Source organism: Puntigrus tetrazona, chromosome 11 (assembly GCF_018831695.1).
Source record: "Puntigrus tetrazona isolate hp1 chromosome 11, ASM1883169v1, whole genome shotgun sequence".
Lineage (NCBI taxonomy): Eukaryota > Metazoa > Chordata > Actinopteri > Cypriniformes > Cyprinidae > Puntigrus > Puntigrus tetrazona.
Window position 1 is genome coordinate 23,384,055 of NC_056709.1, and position 21,421 is coordinate 23,405,475.

Genomic DNA, 21,421 nt, shown 5'->3' on the forward strand with positions numbered 1-21,421 from the left:
TCAACATTGGCTATATTTATTTGTTAGCTCACATTGCTATATTTGTGGTGAATAATTATTCTGTGCAAATCACGCAATAGTATTATCAGTTTGACGGCTTGGGCATGAGCGTAACATTATTAACCATGGCCCTCCAATTGTCAGTGTGTTTCATTTAATATTTCGTTTCTGTCAGAAGTATGTCACAATATGGAAGTAATATCGGTTGCAACTTCCGTTTCTCACAGACCTTAATGCTTAAGATACACTTGATTTTGAACATTTTTTGTAGTATTTCTTACTATGTTAAACCAGCTGAGCTAGCTAGCTCAATTCATCCATCCATCATTTGTCTGTCACCATCATTTGTTCCATCAGTCTATTTATCGATCTCTTGTTCTGTCAGACATTCTGTCATTATTTTATATTTTTGATTATTTTATCTCTCGGTCTATTGGTTGTTCTTTGTTTCCTGTTCTATCTGTGTATTATTTGATGTTCTATCTGTCTCTCTAGACATGTATTGTTGTATAATTACATCTTTCTCCATATTTTTTAGTTTTATTTGTTTTATCTATTGTTTCATCCATCTTTCATTTGTATAAAACAATGTATGTAAATAAGTTTTTGATTAGTAAGTTGCTGACTATACAGCTGTCTTTCTGTCTTACCCCACTACCCCGCCCCTAAAGTGAGTTTGCCAAAGAAAGAGAGCGTGTGGAGAACAGAAGCGAGTTCCTCAAGCTCAAACGTCAGCAGCAGATTGAGAGAGAGCTAAACGGATATCTAGAGTGGATCTGCAAAGCAGGTATGTGTATAAAACATATAAACACAAATATAGATAGTAAAGGAATAGTTCACCAAAAATTTAAATTACGCCATAAAGTACCACAAGGCATCCTTGGTGTATATGACTTTATACATTGTCTTTTATTTTATTTATCCAGGCTCTTTTAAGCTTGGTAATACTGGTGGATTGTCGCCATTATTTTGAAGCTCCATAAATCAGTTTTATCAGCAAGTACTAGAACGTTCTGGCTGACTTCTGACTCAACGTACGACGTATGAGTCATAGGACAGCCAAGAAGCCAGAACTCAGCTCTCTCACGGAAAATAACCGGAAGTCACTTTACATTACATTATAATCTATATCATTATAATTTACATTATAAATTTTCAAAGAAACTCATCGATTTTCTTACTTGCGGATATATACAATTTATGGAGCTTCAAAAGGATGGGCGCTATCCACCAGCGTTATCAAGCTTGGAAGAGCCAGGATACATTTTTTAAAAACTCGGAAAGAGGAAAGTCATATACATCTAGGATGGCTCGGGAGTGAGTAGTTTATGGTGTAATTTTCATTTTTGGGTGAACTATTCCTTTAGTTTCCTGCAGAATGTAATGACCAGTTTGGAACTGTTTGTGTTTTAGCATCTACAATATTCAAGTAAAATAACTGAAAAGTCAATGCTCTCTCTGTCACTTTTTACAGAGGAAGTCATACTCGCAGAGGACGATGATGGCACTGGTAAGTGTGGAGATGTTCCCGTTTGGTGCTGTTGCTGTTTAATGCCTAAAATGCAGTAATCATTCACAGTGAATACTTTTGTGTGCAGGATCTCGTCGCAGGCCCACCATAAAGAAAAACAAAGCTGACCTGTTAAATCCAGAAGAGGGAGAGGACCACATGGGAGACGCAGTTGGTAAGAATTATTCAGATCCTAAGGAAGACAACTCGTTTGATTAATTAAAATTTTTCTGTCTCTTGAAACGCATAGTGGCTTACACTTAAAGATCCTATAGTATTCGTGCCAGATGTTATGCTATGTTTGCATATTCCTAGGCTCGCCTTTTGCTCGTGGGAGCATAAAAAGCGGAAAGGGCGATGGGACCGGATTTGGCAAGAAAGAGCGACGTCTTCGCTTCTTTATTCGAAAGATTGTAAAGACTCAGGCATTCTACTGGACTGTCCTCAGCCTGGTGGGACTCAACACACTGTGTGTGGCTGTAGTACACTACGACCAGCCCGAGCTACTGTCAGACTTCCTCTGTGAGTTAACCTAAGCTGTTCGATTTTGTTTTCGTGTCGTTTTTGGAGACATAATTTCATATCTGTTCTGCATGCTTTACCGTTGTACATTTGCAAATAGTTTTTTGTAGTTTTCTACTTCTGCTGTTAGTAAACCCCCTCTTGCTTCACTTCTGTTTTCTTTTCTTGCACTTTATATGTCTTGTCTCTCTTTTTCTTTTTCTCCAGATTATGCTGAGTTCATTTTCCTAGGCCTCTTTATGTCAGAGATGCTGATTAAGATGTACGGACTGGGGACGCGCCCTTATTTCCACTCCTCATTCAACTGTTTCGACTGTGCCGTGAGTGCCCTTCTCTCTTTTGGCCCATTTAAAGTCTCACTTTCTCTCTCTCTTTTTACTCTGCCTCTGTTTTTAACCTCTGCAAGCCGATGGCCTACATTAGATGCAGACTTAAGTCCTTGTTAGCCAGTCCTCGGAGTGTTCCTTATTTGTTTTGGGATTTGGCTGTATGCGTGTTTCAGGTCATCGTTGGCAGCATATTTGAGGTGGTCTGGGCCATGGTGAAACCTGGGACGTCCTTTGGAATCAGTGTGTTGCGAGCTCTCCGACTACTTAGGATCTTCAAAGTCACCAAGTGCGTTTAATTTAACCTCTGCTTCGTCCATCACAAAGTTTTGTCAGTTTGTGTGTTGTCCTCATTTTGGGATCTGAAACAATGCAGATTTTTTTTTTCACTGGGGCTTGTTTAGATTAAAAGAACAGTTTAAACTAAAAAATATTTCTTAAGGTCACATCATTCCATGCTTGTGGGGAAAAAACGCATGCAACGCTGCGCTTTTCAATAGGGAAAGTCAATGGAGACAGAGGCTGTCAAGCTCTAAAACTAACAAAAAACATTATGAAGCAGTAGTCCAAAAACTATATTTGCAAATCTGCAAATCTAAGCAATGTACTCTCACTTTTCAATTTTGTGTGTGCTATTTAAATGCTCCAGTTTAGGTTTTTAATACTAGATCTCTTTCTGTCTTTTTCAGATACTGGGCATCTTTGCGAAATCTAGTAGTGTCTCTTCTGAACTCCATGAAGTCCATCATCAGTTTACTGTTCCTTCTCTTCCTCTTCATCGTGGTCTTTGCTCTTCTCGGGATGCAGCTGTTTGGTGGACAGTCAGTATAGATCTACACCCGGCTACCAACTCCTTATTTTTCACTTACTTTTTACTGTTTCTCAGTTAGATACAGATGACCAATAACTATGCATAGCATGTTTTTCTAAAAGGCCATTTAATGTTTTCTTTTTTGCCAGATTTAATTTTGAGCAAGGCACTCCTCCAACAAACTTCGATACTTTCCCTGCTGCCATAATGACAGTATTTCAGGTGGGTTGGTTATGTTGGTTCAGAAGTAGGTCTGTTATAATACCAAGTCAGCTGCCTGCATAGCCAGCGTTATAGGGTATATACAGATAAATAAAACAGATTATTCTACTTAAATAATCTTGTGTGTGCGAATATGCGTACAGTTCTTTGTGTGTTAAAACAGACGTGTGTATTTCTCAGATTCTAACCGGAGAGGATTGGAACGTTGTGATGTATGACGGCATTAAGTCTCAGGGAGGGGTGGACAAAGGAATGGTCTTCTCCATATTCTTCATTGTCCTAACACTCTTTGGCAACTGTATCCTTCTTAACCACACAGAAACACACAAGCATTTTCATTACTGCATATGCAGCATGTGTTTGATTATGAATTCAGTAAATTTTTTTATTGCTATTATACTATTTTTAAAAAAAAAAAGCTATATTCTGAGATGCCATTACTCTAGTCTTCAGTGTCACATGATCTTTCAGAAACTATTATAATATGATGATTTGGGGCTCAAAAAGCATTATCAACATTCATCAGTGCTGCTTAATATTACTTTAGGAAGTTGTGATACATTTTTTCACAATTGTTTTAAATGCGTACTTGTTCAATATTAGTATTAATTTTAGGGATGCACCAAGATGAAAATTCTTGTCCAAAGACAAACAAAATGAAACACTGGACTGAAGGCCGAAGGCTGAATACCAAACAAGTTTTTTTCACATTTTCCCCACATATTTTGCCAATTTTTTTCACAATTGCATAAATTACTTTTTTTGTCTAGATTTTCAAAGAGAAAAAAAATTATTTACAAAACAACAGTTTATTAATATTTACTTAACACTAAACATGTATTAAATATACTAATAAGTATACCAAGAAAGCACAGTTTAGCTTAACTTAAAATAAATAAGGTTAACAATACAAATTTTTGATACCCCCTTCTTGAATCAGGCATGTACCTTTATTGTACAAATAAATGCAGCCTTGCTGAGCAGAAGATAATTCTTTAAAAACATTAGATCAGAAAATATTACAGATCCCAATTGGAGCACTAGGTCTGAGTTATAATAAATATATTAATAGAGCTGTTGTAATTATTATTATTATTTTCTTTTTTTCTTATTTCGTTTAAAAATGCATGAAAATGTTATGTAGCAGTTGGCGAGTAACAATATTTGAGTGCAGATTTGGACTTTTAACCCCTGCTAAAAAGCAGTTCCTACAGCGCTGTTTGATTATTTGCAACTCATGCGTGTATTATAAAACACAACGGTACGCGGTTTATTTAGTAATCATTCGCCATTTCGTGAGTTTAGTCATGACACAGTAACCATTCCTAAAAAATGTTCTTAACTCTAACCTCTCAGACACACTACTGAATGTATTCTTGGCTATCGCTGTGGACAACCTGGCCAATGCTCAGGAACTAACTAAGGTTAAACAGTTTCTCTGTCTTATCTAAAGTCATATAAATGTCATGCTTTTTTATTTTATACAATTTTTTCGATGCCCAACAATGGTTAGCGGCTGTCACTGCTGTATGTTTTTTGATTATTTAGGATGAACAGGAGGAAGAGGAGGCCACAACACAAAAGATTGCTCTCCAGAAAGCAAAAGAAGTGGCAGAAGTGAGCCCACTGTCTGCTGCCAACCTATCTATTGCTGCGTGAGTTACTCTACACACTAACTAATCAGCCCCTTTACCACCTTCGAGCCACTTGTGCCAGTAATAGCCAAACGTAATGAAGCCATATTCAGTTTTTCATAAATATTCATGATCAAAAGGTGAAATACTTACAAGACACCTCTGACAATCAGGTACATGTAAATAACATGAATATGCATATATATATGCAAATGAGCCCTAATACGCTTACACACTAATGTCTGAAACAGACATAATATAGTTCACACTTGAAGTTTTTTATTGTAAGCAGCCATGTCTTATGTCACATAAATTTGATCTGGTACCGTAGCTGGTTTAAATACTTCTTGCCTAGCTTAGCTGAGTTTAGCTTAGTCTGTCAGCTTAACTTTATCATCGTATTTAAGTAAATCCACTCTAATTCACTTTTCAGCAGACTTGCCTAAACCTGCTTTATCGAACAGCATGTAACCCCCTTAGGACCATTTCTATTTCTGTTGTTAAAGGGATAGTTCATTCAAAAATTAAAACAACATACTTTGATGTTCCAGATCCATATGATTTAATTTTATCTTGCGGAGAATGCAAAAATAAGTATTTTTCAGCACTTAGCAGCTCCTTTCCTTTCATTTGTAAAGCGCAAAGCAAACAGGCACTGTTAAACCCCCCAAAAAGACCAAAAAAAATTATCAAAATTTTCTGTGACTATGTGAGTGTTTTGAAGGCGTGACTTAAAACACATTATGAGGTAAATTTGAAGTGTAACTACCTGTATGTGTGGTATCTGTATGTGATTTGTGCTTTTTTCTGTGATGTAAAAAGCCATTTGATTCCTCATTTAATTCATCATTCTGTTAGAAGAAGTGATCAGTAATGTTTTTTTTTTTTTTGTTGTTGTGTATGTATATATGTACATGTACAATCCTCTAATACTTACACCGTGACCTAACCAGGCATAATGCAACGATTTTCCAGCAATACATTTCCTTTTTCAATTCTGAAAGCAAAAATGCTGCATAATGTAACACAATCGATTAGAATGTTTGATGTCAAACACACTTCCTCAATGAAAATGTAAAAACTATTTAAAAAAAATAAAATGATCATGGTTGCCAAGCAGTGATATTAGATTACTGTTTTGGATTAAGATTATGGATACAGTTAGACATCTTTTACGGTTAAGACGGTTATGACACATTAAGCTATGTCACATTGAACTTTCCATGCCATGAATAGTATGCTAAAGGCATGATGAAAAGTTTTTAACTACATGTTAAGAGGTTAGATAATTGGTTGTAATTTTAACTGTTTAGATTGATTCACTGAATTGTTAAAGTTGTCGTCTGTTCAGGCTGCTATAACTTAAACTGATGTGTCTGTTAAATGGTCCAAATCTATGCATATAAGCCTTATTTATATCTGGTGGTCTATATCTGTTTATTTCATGGATATCCAGTCTTTAAAACTCTACTATCTGTAAGTTGCTCGGTAGCTTTCAGTTTTTAGTTTAGCTTTATTTGTTTGTTTACCTCACGAACGGTGAATGCGCCACTTCACTGGGAATTTCATTTCATCAGCCCCCTTTTGTTACTTCAGACTTGAGATTTTACTGTTGTCACTTTATTGTGTCTGGTTAGGACATGGTTTTATACATTTATAGTCAAGATGTTTAGCGAATAAACAATAAATACATGGTTAGTGAGATACGTTTTTGTGGATAACTTGGCACATACATGGAAACTAGGATTGGGTTGGTCTGCCAGCGAGTAGGTTTGAGAAGTGAAATATTTCACCCCGTAGTTTGTTTTTAAAAGCGAGCGTTATCATGTTTATGCCAAGTCATCCATGAACGTATTTGACTGATCAAGCGAGTTGCTATCAGTGAACGGGACACCTGTTGACTTTGTCAGTTGTTTTCTGTGATAGTTGTGGCAGCGTTGTTTTTATGTTCCTTGTTTCACCCCCCTCTCCTCAGAGTTACAGTAAAATCTGAACGTATCGATGCCACAGACAGTTTACTGGACTGGTATTTATTCATTTACTTACTCATTTTTTTTGTTCTGTATCCCTTTTTCTTTTGCTTTCTGCCTTCCTCATGTTTTTGTATGAGTGTTTTTATGTTTCCAGCTGCTGTAGCTGCAGTTTTATGTTGTAACACTGAGGCTGAGGTATCATTGGCTGTGATGACACACACTGTCTCTTCCACAGCAGCACTGCAAGCACAGGGCTGCTTGTTTCGCTGTTTTGGTCTCAAACCATCTCTGCCTTCCTCTCTTCCTTTCTGTCTGTCTGAACGTTTCTCAGTGCTGTTGTCCAGTACGTCATCACTCCCTTCACAGAATTCATGAGCCACATCCATGTTCTCTTGCTGGGGACTAAGGGACACTATCATTTCCTTTCACTTTGGGTCATCGCTCATAGATGCTTTAGGGGAGAAAAAGAAAAGCTTTTCTTCCTTCCTGGGTTAAAATTGTCCTCTGTCTCTCTGTATTTCATTACACTGTAGCAAAGAGCAGCAGAAGAACTCAAAGGTTTCCAAGTCAGTGTGGGAGCAACGCACAAGCGAGATCCGCAGACAAAATCTGATGACCAGCAGAGAGGCGCTTTACAATGAACTTGATGCAGAAGATCACTGGAAGGTCAGAGACATATCTCAGATCACAAATAAAGAGTGATAATGTTGTATTTCCTGTGTAGGAAAAACTGTGAAGCTAGCAATAAATATCAGCTAAATATCTAGACATTTAAAAAAAATAACCAACAAATTAAAAGTACAAAATGATCATTTAACTGATACGTTTTTATTTACCACAGTCATGTATTTTTATCATTTCTACCTTATTGCAAATAAATGCTTTTATTTTGACATGTCTCTTCATAAAAGAATCGTGAGAAATAATTAGCATGTTTCCAGAATTAAGCCCTGATTAAGCAGCACACTTTTTTCGGCATTAAAGGAAATAACTCTAAATAATAAGAAAAGAATTATTGTATATTAGAATAATTTCTGAAGGATCATGCGACACTGAAACCCTATGTTTGCCTCACAGGAAAAAATTACATTTTAAAATATTTGTTATATATTTTGTATATTTTATTATATATTTTTAAATAAAAACGTTTTTAATTTTAATGACATTTTATAATATTACTGTTTTACAGTCATAAATGCAGCCTTGGTGAGCATACTTTAAAAAGGTTTCAGTGTTTTCTTTAAATAATATACAATTAATATACAATTTAAATGTTGCACAAAATAAAATGCAATTTTAGTAACTTTATGTAAGTAATTTTCATATTTTAATCTCAGTGCTTTCTCAGTTTACAAAAAATTGCTTTTGTGACGTATTAAAAAAAGTGAAAGCAGTCAACTCTGATTTCCAGCTGACTGTTCTTTTTCTTAAAAAAGTATTGGAAAATGTACATAAGTTTTATTTAGTGTAAAGCCTAGATGTATTGACCAAATCTGCTTTTTCTATTTTAGATGAACTACCACAACCGTCCTGACATGAAGACCCACTTGGACCGCCCACTAGTAGTTAATCCTCAGGAGAACCGAAACAACAACACCAACAAGCCCCGACCGGGTGAACCAAACCCCCAGGAGCTAAACCAGCAGCGGGGTGAAGAATACCTGCAGCACCAGTCCCGATACCACCACCATCACAGTCATCATCACCACCACCACCACCACCACTCCAGCCGCCAGTCTTTACACCATCCTGAGCTGGGGGAGGCAGGCTGCGATTGTTCTCAGAGAGGAGGTGAGGACGTGGAGGGTGCAGGGGAGCACAGGCGGCCACGACACCACCAGCACAGAAGGAAGGATGAAGATGGAGGGAGAAGACACAGAGAACACCACAGCAGAGGGGAGGCGGAAGGAGAAGGTGAGGAGGGCCATGAGAAGAGGCAGAGGAGGCATCGCCATGGAAACCATGGGGATGGAGATGGAAGGAGGGATAGAGAACGGAATCGACATCGAGCTAGAAAGTGAGTGTTCTGAGTTTTTTCAAAACTGCACAGGGACTTAAAGAACTGAGTTGAATGGGCGAATCTCATTGATTCATTTAAATTAATCGACCCACTAATGTTTTGTAATATTTAGTGTTGATACTTTCAATTCCTTAACATAAAGCTATTTTATTTCAGTTGTGGAGGTTTTATATAATGTATAACAAACTGAAATGAAAAACTAATACACTATTTTACTAATACTACTGTAATTCACAATATTAATAAAAACAATAAAAGTATTTTACTAAAAAAAGTGTCTTGATGCAGCTTACTGTAACAATTAACCTCTTATCTCTCACTTTTTTTCTTTTTTTTTTTTTTTTTTTTTAGAGGGTAGTTTATCAACGGCTCGTCCAATTCAGCCAGGTCTTTCACATGCAGAGAGCCAGTACAGCGAGGATCTGGACAACCTACGAAATAGCAGCAAGATGGCCATCCACGACCCCGACCCTGACTTTTATGACCCCTACTGTGACCCAGAGCAGGCCAATAACCTGCTGAACCTGCGTGGCCCAGATTTCCATGACAGCAGTCTCATTCTGACTGACTGCACCAAAACCCCTAGTAAACTTGAGCACACTGCCATAGATATGCCGCCGATTTACCCCTCATTTAACGCCAAACTGCAAGGTGAGGGACGAATGATTACAGAAAATTCTAAAAGCTTTCAAAAGCATTATTTAACTGAAAAAATTGTATTGACCTCATTCTCTTCCAATGGCAAAAACAGCTTTCACAGTTTTTGAAAAGTTCTTTAAGATATCTTTTTGTATGTTCTGCAGAAAAAAGACAATACAGATTTACGACAACACCAGAATGAATATTCATATCTACTTTCTGAGTAAAACCCAAAGTACACTATGTTTTAGCATATGCGCTAAAAATAGATGATGTGCATAAAGTACAACTCTGGTGACTAAATTTGCGTCACACTCACTGCATGCACACCCTCACGTACGTGTAATAACTGAAGTATACTTTTGCCTTATGATGCATTTGTGCGTGTTTGACTGTAAAATCAAATGTTGTACTGTTTGATATTTGCTTACATTTGTGGATTTCTGTCCACTTCCTTCTTTCTGCCTTCCCTCCATTGTGCAGTGAACAAGAATGCCAACACAGAGCCGGCTAAAGAAGGAGAGAAGAAAGAGGAGGAGGAAGACAATGGTGGTGATGAAGATGGCCCCAAACCCATTCCCCCGTTCAGTTCTTGCTTTATCCTATCCACTACCAACCCGTAAGTGTGTGATCATCTGTATAAGTGCATGTGTGCAAAGTAAATGTATTTGCCTTAACCGGTGTGAGTTTTCAGGTTCCGAAGATGTTGTCATTATATCCTGACGCTACGTTATTTCGAGATGTGTATTCTGTCAGTCATCGCTATGAGCAGCATTGCTTTAGCTGCGGAAGATCCGGTGTGGCCAGATTCACCTCGAAACAACGTAAGACAGCTGTTCTCTTTTTTTCAATCCTAGATAACTTTTAATTTGAATGAATAATGCATAATGCGGCACAAAAAAAGTGTGATGACAGGCTTTTTCATGCATTTTCTTCTGGTTTTCCAGGTATTGCGTTACTTTGACTATGTCTTCACTGGTGTGTTCACCTTTGAGATGCTCATCAAGGTAAAGTGTGCGGGCAATGTCTTGTCTGCGTTTCAGCCTGTCATTTTCTTTATTTGCTTTAATCCTCTGCTCTGCGTTTCAGATGGTTGTGTTAGGCTTGGTTTTACATGAGGGCTCATATTTCCGTGACCTGTGGAACTTTCTGGACTTTGTAGTGGTTAGTGGTGCCCTGGTAGCCTTTGCCTTCACGTAAGTGCCCTTTATCCCTCCATTTCCTGCCCCCAAAATGCTGCCTGCTGCCCCTTGTCTCTTCTCCTACCTTGTTGCCCTACTGCCACCCTGGAGCCTCGCCAGTACTCTCTACCCCTTTCTCTCTTGGTCTCTTCCTCTTTTCTTCTCCTGTCAGCACTGTGTGCCCTTCTTCTCAGCTCTCTATCTCTATTTTTTTGTCCCTTTGCATTCTGTCTCACTCAATCAGGCACAAAGATGAAGGCCTTTCTCACTTTGCACACACTCACACAAACACACAGATAAAACTTTCTGTCAGGACCAGCCTGTCTTTTTCTATTTTCTCTCTGACCAATCAGCTCCCCCAGCTTTCTTCTTGATAACGTCTTTGTTTCTTTCCCATCCAACTCCTGCCTTTAGATGCACACAAGCTTCTGCCTGACTTTCATCACTCATCTTATATTATCATATTCAGTCCTTCTTTGTGCTAAATGATTTGTCAAAGCACCTTTCCTTTCATTCTTTAACCATGATTTCCATCAATAAATTATTTCTCTGAAACAATAAAATAAACGAGGCAAAAGCAAAAATGGAATCTTAGTGATATATCAGTTGTTCCTATGCAGAAATGGGATAACAACTGGAGAATGCTGCTCAAATATCAGATTTTTGTCTCAGATTTAGGACAAAACGTCTCTGCTAATCTTACATATCATTTTCTGAGATCTTAACATTGTCACAAGTTGTGCTCAGTTTTCAGAAGATACCCCAGATTTCAGCAGCATCTCAAACATTTCAAATTCTCATCAGTTTCTTCCAAGGTCAAGTTATTTGAGCTATAAAATGTAACATATATTTTATTGCACATTAATTTTATATGCGAGTAATTTTCTTATTTGTCTATTATAAGAAATATAGAAATATAATATTATTAGAGTATATAAGAAAATCGAATCTGAAAGTAATGTACTTTTACTACTAAATAAGTGTATTTATTTTTAATTTTTTTTACTTTTTTATAGATTATTTTTTTTAATCAAATGTTTAAAATCTACTTTTACTAATAAATCTCTTTTATTTCATTTTTATATTCTACCTTTACTTTTACTAATACATTTATTTAGAATTTGTTTTAATTTATATTTTAATTAAAAATGCATTGATAATAATCTGAGTGGTTAAACAAGCAAAGTATTTGTCATGTTAGGGCTCTTTTCCATCTGTCATTACTCCACCAAGCAAATCTCACCATAAACGTGTCCCCTCACACTTTCCTTCTGCTGAAAAGGGTAGTTTTGGGCCCTTTGGGGCCCTGTGGGGGTGAGGGGTCTCCAGGCACCTGTAGCCCTTTAGTGCCCAGGCGGTTTCCATGTCGGGATCAGCGAGAGCCCGTCCTGCCACAGGTACTCTGGTTTCTTTCCTTTTGCACGGCCTGGGGGAGCAGCAGCTTTGGGATATAAAGAGCCTGGTTAAAAAATAAAGCTGAACCCTAGAGCGGGAAGATCAGCTAGTCACTGAGAAAGGAGAACAAGTTAACACCGCTGATGGGGCTCTGAGCGTGAAATGATTTTTACTCTTGTTTAGCCCTGCATGTATGATCTAGTACATCCTCCTCAGTCCCGTAGGCCAGATTACGTGTATGTGTGTACAAGACAAGTTATTCATACTGTGTGTATAAGAGTATGTGGAAATTGCAGAGTGTCTTAAATGACTTATTGTAACACTTGTGACATTAAAAGTGTCAGCACACTTCTAAATAGGGATTAAAATATACAATTCTAATATTATTATTTAGTGGCATTATTTTAGGAAAAAATAGACTTAACAATCTCATTAAAAGATTTCATTTTATGTATGCATTATGCAATTTCTCTAGCTTGCCTTAAAGGCGATCCATATGCAAATGACTGAACGTAATGATATTATTAGTATAGTAATATTATTACTACTGTGGTTATTATTATTATTATTATTATTATTATTATTATTATTATTATATGCAATATTTAAATTTTTGGCATTGCATTTCTATATAACCAATAGCCTTGGTAATCTTAAGCTGTCATTTGGTTCACTGTTTGTCAAAATACTTAGCTTTTAACACTTTGCTATCCAAACTCCTTTAAAAGCAGCATTGACTTTGGAGAATGTGGACATGATTATTTGCATCAGTCAAACTATCATCATACACAGAGTGGCCTTAAGTTTAATGTTTGAGGCTAAGTGTTGTATTTTTATTCAAAACACTAACGACCTGAGGTTTTAGTAAAACCTTTTTTCTGTACTTATTAAAATATAAACAAAAAAGAAGGCGCATAGTATGCTGTTATGAATGACTGTGTTAGCTGAATGCATGTAGTGAAACCTATCAGCTTGTATCGTCACATACACTTGACTCAATAGGTTTAAACCCTTGAGTTAAAAATCACTCCACACGCAGAGCCCAGTTTTCATCCCCATCCTCTGACCTGAAACTAAATGAAGCCTCTCCACCATATCAACCCTATTTCTGTCCTGTGTCACTTCCTGTTCTCATTCCTAAAAACAGTTCTTCTCCATCCTATCCCCTTCACCTTTCCTTTCCTCCTCTTTCCTCTCCTCTCCCTCCATCAGCACTAAGCTTCCTTGGACAGACTCCAGCTGTCAAGCTGTTTATCATTTGGGCCTCCATTTGTTGAGTCTGACAAAGTGAGTGAAAAAGAGAGACCACAAGAGATGTGGAGAGATAGAGAGAACAAGGGATATAGAAGGATATGTTAAGGAAAAAGGAATAGAAAGAAAGAGGACTCCAGGTTGACAGTTGATCCCTATAAACTGGTGTTTTTGACCTTCATTTATCTTTTATCCTTCATCTGTTGTTGTTTATCTCATTCTCTCTCTCGCACTCACAGACACATTAAATGAAAGGTTATGCCCTTTCATTATTACCTGTGATTAATTACTCACAACCATATTGTTTCAAACCTGTACATTTATTGTTTTTTTTGCCACATGCTAAAGCTAACAATATGCAGGTTTGATACAACATGAGGGTGAATATATTTTGGGGTGAACAATTTTTCTTCTCTCCACTGCCTGGTGCTTTCTAAATGGATGCATTTTGGGTATAGGCATGGTCACATGGCACACTAGCATCTCAGATTGCCCAGAATACCTTGGTTAGGTGGAGAAAAGGCTTACTCGTGTCTTACAGTTTAACAATAAGAACAAAATGACTCAACAAATGATTATGGTTTTGCCACCTTCATTCTTAAAATGAAGTCTATAAAATAACTGAGAATCATGTAACCCAATTTACATGTAGATTTGGGGTTGAGAACTGTATGTTCTGCTTGATAGTTACTGTAACAAATACCATCCCACACTGCCACCTTGAGGTGACTGCAGTGTGGCGGCCATTTTGGCTCCACTGCAGTCAGTTATGGATTCCACCTCCATTCCGGCTCGAGTGTATGATACAGTGTGCTAAAGTGTTGAGAATCTCCCCCTGCTTTCAGAGTTGGCATGGCAGAGGGAGGATTCTCCTCTACTGCAGTGGGTTGTCCTAATCTATAAGTGTGACAAGTTTGAATCCTCAGTTATTGATTGGGTACAGGCCCAGAGTAAAGACCTGCCAAATACCTGGCAGGCATTAGTGTATGAGAATGATTCTGTCAGAGTCAATACAAAAAAAGCAGCAGACTCAGGTGTGTGTGTGTGTGTGTGTGTGTGTGTGTGTGTGTGTGTGTGTGTGTGTGTGTGTGCACGGATGTGCGGATGTGTATGTGTAGCGATTGTGAGCATGAGTTTATCACTTACATAAAGCAGCTAAGAGTTATCAACTGATCAGCACACTTTGATTTTATTTCTCTTTAAGTATTCACATTTAACAGGTTATTTTATATTGTGTATATAATACATTATATAAATTTAACAGCATATATAATATTGTGTGTAATATAATTGATAAATTATATATCCACTATCGTGGTTCAAAAGAGACAGTTAAGACCTTTTTGTTGTTGCAAAAAAGTAATAAATGAAATTTTTAAATATATTCAACTAGAAATGTATAGTACTTTTTTGCATCCTAATTAAAACTAAATGTGCAAGCAACAAAAGGTTTGCTAGAGGAGAGATCAGATGCTGTAGTATTCACTGTGTAACGCTACAGTGGTAAGTGCTGATCTTTTCTCAGATAATGAGCTTGGTTTGAAATAAACAAATTGTTATGATCTCATTTCAAATCTGTATACTATTTATTCTTATCAGACCTTTCAACGGTTTTTAAACATTTTCAGAATTCTGTCTGGATTTAAACTAATTGACCCTTTGCTAAACCCCTCCCTAGTGTTACTGGCCAACCTGCCTTAGCAAATGTTACACAACAGAAGTTTACAGATAATCTAAACAAATATGCAAAGAAGCATATGTGGATATATGAAATCCTTTTTTCACAGTTCCGTAAAATGTTTCTTTTTTTGTTTTCTAAAGCTATGTGGCTAGGGGTACTCAATTAGGTGGTGCTTAGCAGTGGTCAATTATATATGTGTATAGAATTTTTAAATTTAAAGATGCATTAATCAAAGTTTTAATATTGACACCTATTGGATCACATTACACAAATCAATTAAAAAACAGTTGTTTTTGATGACCAATTCAAGTTTATTTGTCTACTATCATGAATCTTGCAATAATTAGAATTTGACATTTGCAGAGGTATAAAACACTGCTTAGTGCATCTTTGAATTGGTTTGTACTTATTATCTGAACATGGGGCTTCCAACTCTTTAAATCATTCGCTGAAGTTTTTTTGCTTGGTCCTTTTTCTCTGTTTGTCTGTCTCTCATATTGATGTTGTTCCTCTGCCAAGCCACTCCCAGTATCTTGTTTCTTTTTCTGTCTCTCTTTCTGTTTTTTTCTGTGTGTGTATTCCTCTCTTTTCTGTCTCTTTCTCTCTTCCGCTGTCTGTCTCTGACCCTCTCTTATGTCTACGCCTTGGTGACCAACAGGAGCCTCTCTCGGTAAAGTCTCCCCTCCTTATTGTCGCACGGCTACCGTCCAGCTCACGTGATGGCTTCTCTCTCTTTCTTTCTTTTTCACTACCGACCACCCTCCCTCCCTTCCTCTTTGCTCATCTGCTCTGGTTCTCTCCATTCCACTGCTTGTTTTATTCTGCTGTGACTTACATTGGTTCAAACGGGTCCGTCTGTGGACCTAAACAACTGAACAAGTTACAGAAGAGATCACACTTTTGCACACTGCTTATGGTACTACACCACTCTCTCTGAGCACAGTCAGGAGCGAGTAATTGATTATTGGTAACCTGGACCTTTTCCAATGCTCCGACTTAATCAATCTGCCATGAGCTGGCCGGTCTTCAGCTGGGACTTGCGTGGAAGTTCATAGTTAAAGACAGCCGTCTTGGCCGCTTGATTGAAGAGTTCTCTGCTTGTGTTTTGGGACCTGTGTAAATACTTAAAAATTCCTCTGCCACATTCACAGGACTGATCCTTGGGTCAATATGGATTCGTCCTCGAGGGCTAACACTGTCTGCACTGGGCGCATATGATGCAAGATGTTCTATATTATAGAAGCCACAGTTGTGGATTTCATTGATGGACACATTTCTTTTTTTTTTTTATTTCTTTTTTTTTTACTGTTCCAGCCACTATTCACTATTTATGTATCCAACATTGTTTTGATGCTGAATAATTAAACAATAATAAATTAATTGAATACTTTTTTATTAGTTATATCTTTAAATAAACAATTTTTTGTTCATTTATTCATTCATTCAAAAAGTTATTTTTATAACTTATTTAATTATTAAATCATGGTCTAGTTTTTGTTGGCTGTTAATACTTGTGCATGGTCTATATATATATATATATATATATATATATATATATATATATATATATATACAGACCATGTTACGTTATTTCCGTAAATATTTTGGCATAAGCAACTTGATGCATCCAGTGAAGACAGACTTTGGCCAATGTGATGCTAAACTTTAAGATCGTCAAAATGGCCAGTTAAAAAACCTTTATAATGGCCATCATTACTTGAATATCTTGTAAAAATCCAAATGTGCTTTGGAGGCAGGAGGTTTATCAACAGTTCCTTCCTTTTGTTTCCTTATTGTTTTGGATGCAACGACATGTCCTTGAAACTTGTCTTTGTCTCCTGGTTTGAGCTTCTTCAAGTTCTTCTAGGGACAAGATATAGATGGACTCATGTCCACTAGCCTTCTGCATCTCAGTGAACCCTCAGTCTTGTCATGTTACCTATGATTAACACAAACAGCCTCCATATCCCAGACCGCCATTTCCCTGTCTGCTCTAACACAGCTAATAACCTAAAAAAAAGAAAGAAAGAGGTTTGGCTGGGCATTGCACTGAAAAATGCCTGACAGTTTTGATACTTACATGAATGTGTTATGCTTTTGGAATGCCCACAGAAAGGTAACAAGCTGACCGAAAACCTACGATGGTTGTGAATCTGAAGACTTGCTTGAAGAAAAAAATATATTTTTGATGATAAACATTGCACAGAAATAAGTCTTAATACATGATAGATACTATGGTATTAACTTTTGCATGGTGATATTAAAACTGACTTCTATAATAAGAGCAAGTGGAAGCCAAAGGAATGGTCTAGAAGTGAAATATGTTAAAGAAGTCTTTCAAGAAGTCCTTATCTCTATTATTATCTTATCTCCTATTTATGTGTCACCATGCAGCATGTTGATACCCTGTTGTTTGCCTCCGATCCACAGGGGGAGCAGTAAGTCAAAAGACATTAGTATCATCAAATCTCTGAGGGTCCTAAGGGTGCTACGTCCACTCAAGACCATCAAGCGTCTTCCCAAACTAAAAGTACTGTCAAAGTCACACACACACCTACACGGCTTTGTTAGTTGTTATCTTGGTTTTTTTTTTAGCCAAGTTGGTGTGCTTTACTTATGTGTCTTTCTTCCAGGCGGTGTTTGATTGTGTAGTGAACTCTCTGAAGAACGTGTTGAACATCCTCATTGTCTACATGCTGTTCATGTTCATCTTCGCTGTGGTGGCCGTGCAGCTTTTTAAGGGACGATTCTTCTACTGCACTGACGAATCCAAAGAGTTTGCCCGTGACTGCAGGTAAGTGGAGATGACTTTCAGTGAAAGACTTGTGGTTTCTATTAGTTTACACAGTCAAAAATGTATATTTTGTACGTAATCATTTTTTAAAATTGACATGAATGTGACAGCATGTTCTACAATAATATGTGTATACTGGCCCATCCTTAAGAAAAAAGCCTGAATTGTTAAAACGTGTTTTTGGTTCAGGGGTGAATATTTAGTGTACGAGCGCGATAATGAGGTGAAATCACAGAAGCGGGAGTGGAAGAAGTACGATTTCCACTACGACAACGTGCTTTGGGCCCTGCTTACTCTCTTTACTGTGTCCACCGGAGAGGGATGGCCGCAGTGAGTGTACATGCTCAGAAATCTCTAGTGGCTTATTTTCTCTCCTTTTATGTCATTACCTCTTTTTGTTGTTTCTCTTTCAGGGTGTTAAAACACTCGGTGGACTCCACTTATGAGGACCAGGGCCCGAGCCCGGGGTACCGGATGGAAATGTCCATCTTTTACGTGGTGTACTTCGTTGTCTTCCCCTTCTTCTTCGTAAACATCTTTGTAGCTCTCATCATCATCACTTTCCAGGAGCAAGGAGACAAGATGATGGAGGACTACAGCCTTGAAAAGAATGAGGTATTTGCAAATGTATTCACTTATTTACCCGCAAACATGCTTAATTAGACTAAAGTTTAAGGCAACATCTGATAAATCCTTCAATCCCATGTTTAGTTTTATTCATTGTTGAATAAAAAATAGGTTAATTTAGTTAAAAGGATAGTTCACCCGACTTCTGTCATTATGTTGATGTCGATATGTTATGTTTATATATTTAATATATTTATATATCAGATGAACTATATAAATATAACTACATAAAGATACAACATATATGTAAACATATTTTCAAAATATATGCTGTATGTGTGTGTGTCTTTATTTATAATAAATATGCACAGTACACACACACACACACACACACACACATACAGTATATACATATATATAGAGAGGGAGTCTTGAGTTTTCTATTTATTTTTTTTATTACTATAAGAGTTTATATCAGGTACAAAAGGTAAAAAGGTCTTTGTACCTGAAGAGTGCATTTTGGTACCTTAAAGGTACATATTAGTTCCTAAAGTGTACATTTTAGAACCTAATAGTTGTGTACTTTTGTGAAGTGTACCTTTTGAAAAAGTACCACCCCAGTGATAGCTTTTGTACCTGAGAGTGTAAGATAGTTTGATAGATATCTCAGCAATGTTCTGAAGGAAGATTATATCATAAGAAAATTGAGAAAATTCTTAATGTGTTTCTGGGTCAAAAGCAGCTTTGATTCAGCTGTTCACATTTGTATTGCATTTATATTTAGCCACATTCTAGACAGGAAGTCCACAGTTTTACTTTTCTCCTCGGCAACAAACATGCAACGTGATACGTCAGATGCTTCTTTCACTGTTTTCTGTTGTTCTGTGTCTTCTAGAGAGCCTGTATTGATTTTGCTATAAATGCCAAACCTCTAACGCGCCACATGCCTCAGAACAAGCAAAGCTTTCAATACAGAATGTGGCAATTTGTGGTGTCACCTCCGTTTGAGTACAGTATCATGGCTCTCATTGCGCTCAACACCATCGTCCTTATGATGAAGGTACATGCTTTTTCTTCTTCCATTAGCATCGGTAATGTACTTGTGCATTCGTTAGGGTCTGAGTTTTCTTTGTGCGTTTTCAGTACGATCAGGCCCCTAAGATGTATGATGCAGTCCTGAAGAACCTGAATATAGTGTTCACCACACTCTTCTTCATGGAGTGTGTTTTGAAAATCATTGCCTTTGGTGCCCGAGTAAGTCTCTTTAATCACATTCACACATCCAGCTCTATTGAGCATTATTTATCATACCTAAACATATCTCCCATTATTAATTCATATGTCCTAATATTTAAGTAAAGATTATTTTTTTTTAAATGTTTTCTTCTTTTTACTCGTTTAGAAAAGCAGCTTTTTAATGCACTTTCTGTCTCCTTTTGTTTCTCTGCAGAATTATTTCCGCGACGCATGGAATATTTTTGATTTTGTGTCTGTTATCGGCAGCATCACTGATATTTTGGTGACAGAGCTATGGGTAAGTGCCCTTTTAGTCCAATTTCAAAAGCAACAGCAGACTTGATTCATGTTGAAACTGAATGGCGAGATGTGATTATAACTACTTGTAAATAAATACTCAATTTAATACCAGCACATGCATTGATTTTGATCCTTCCCCTTTTTTGAGGGGCAGTAAAAAGTTTTATTCTCATGCACATAAATATTTAAGTACTGAATATACGTGTTTAAAATATCGTCATATTGCAGAATTCATCAAATTGTGTTTAATAAGGGAGATTTAACTGCAACAATTCCAAAATGATGTGGTAAAGATGACCTGAAAGCAAAATGTTAAAACTTTTGTCTATTTGAATATTTACCTGTTCAATCCTTCACATCATGTGTTCATTCTATTGCCATTCTAAGTGTTGTGTGTATTTGTACTGGTTTCTGTGTGAAAATGCCAGTGTTTGAGTGTGTATTCATCCTGGTGTTGTGTCTCATCTGTGCCTAGGGTGCTCTGTCTGTAAAAATAAGACAGTGACACTTTACTCTGATGTGTTACATTGAACTTTTTGGGCTCTCCCAGTGGTCACACATTATAAGACATACATTTCTATACATTTGTCTATATAACTTTCAATATAAACCATATAATCAGTGCTGTTTTACACGTTTAAATATTTATTAATATTTTAAAAATAACATCATTTATCGTTTGAAGTTTTTTGCATTTGTTATTTTATATTTATATTGTCATTTTAGTTAAAACTAAAACTAAATAATTGAGTTATTTTCCAGGTCAGCATTTATTTATTTTATTTTTTATAAACCTAATATATATATTTTCATGCATACATACATAATAGTTTTTTTTACTTTTTAATAAAATATATTTAGATTTGTTTTTGTTAACAACATCAACATTGGCTGTATCCAAAAGCTCTAAAACTGCATTCAAAGGCATCAAGGCACGTGCACTTCACTTCCTGTCGCCAAAGGTACCTTCTTTTGATTGAATTTTAAAGGATAGATGGAAGGAAAGCGTAAAAAATAAAGATGGCACCTGAAAGTCGCTTTCAGTGGTCAGTTTGTGTGTAAATGTATATTTCTGAATTTTTTTTGTTATTTTCAGTGAGATTTATCAATTTTTTTAATAATTAGATATTTTTAGTATCATCACTAAAGCTTGTTCTATTTTGTTGTAAATCATTAAACCGTTATGCTCCCTCAGAAGCCTTTCCAAAATTTGTTTCATTCCTTAGTGCAAAAAGGTAGAGTACAAAGCTGCTAGGCTTTTGGATGCTGCCATTGTCTCTAAGCTAGTTAGCATTGTATTTGTAACATAATCTTAAAAAATGCTTTACGGGTCATAATGAGTAAATTTGGATTTGGCCA

General features: G+C 36.7%; 1 protein-coding gene across 5 annotated transcripts in view; it reads left to right on the forward strand.

Annotated features, from left to right (window-relative positions):
• cacna1ab (calcium channel, voltage-dependent, P/Q type, alpha 1A subunit, b) overlaps nt 1-21,421 on the forward strand; it is an 89,208-nt gene that overhangs the window by 35,982 nt on the left and 31,805 nt on the right. For 4 of the 5 annotated variants that reach the window (XM_043252280.1, XM_043252279.1, XM_043252282.1 and 1 more), the window contains exons 8-32: nt 672-787; nt 1,475-1,510; nt 1,599-1,685; nt 1,826-2,032; nt 2,240-2,352; nt 2,535-2,647; nt 3,048-3,179; nt 3,319-3,391; nt 3,572-3,689; nt 4,748-4,815; nt 4,940-5,046; nt 7,532-7,664; nt 8,510-9,015; nt 9,368-9,669; nt 10,141-10,276; nt 10,352-10,481; nt 10,605-10,664; nt 10,747-10,853; nt 17,596-17,695; nt 17,799-17,959; nt 18,149-18,289; nt 18,373-18,574; nt 19,422-19,586; nt 19,670-19,780; nt 19,977-20,060. In XM_043252280.1, the coding sequence (XP_043108215.1) occupies nt 672-787; nt 1,475-1,510; nt 1,599-1,685; nt 1,826-2,032; nt 2,240-2,352; nt 2,535-2,647; nt 3,048-3,179; nt 3,319-3,391; nt 3,572-3,689; nt 4,748-4,815; nt 4,940-5,046; nt 7,532-7,664; nt 8,510-9,015; nt 9,368-9,669; nt 10,141-10,276; nt 10,352-10,481; nt 10,605-10,664; nt 10,747-10,853; nt 17,596-17,695; nt 17,799-17,959; nt 18,149-18,289; nt 18,373-18,574; nt 19,422-19,586; nt 19,670-19,780; nt 19,977-20,060 (3,508 nt within the window). Of the gene's footprint in view, nt 1-671; nt 788-1,474; nt 1,511-1,598; nt 1,686-1,825; nt 2,033-2,239; nt 2,353-2,534; nt 2,648-3,047; nt 3,180-3,318; nt 3,392-3,571; nt 3,690-4,747; nt 4,816-4,939; nt 5,047-7,531; nt 7,665-8,509; nt 9,016-9,367; nt 9,670-10,140; nt 10,277-10,351; nt 10,482-10,604; nt 10,665-10,746; nt 10,854-15,823; nt 15,836-17,595; nt 17,696-17,798; nt 17,960-18,148; nt 18,290-18,372; nt 18,575-19,421; nt 19,587-19,669; nt 19,781-19,976; nt 20,061-21,421 lie in introns of all 5 variants that reach the window. The other variant, XM_043252278.1, reaches the window with a different exon arrangement.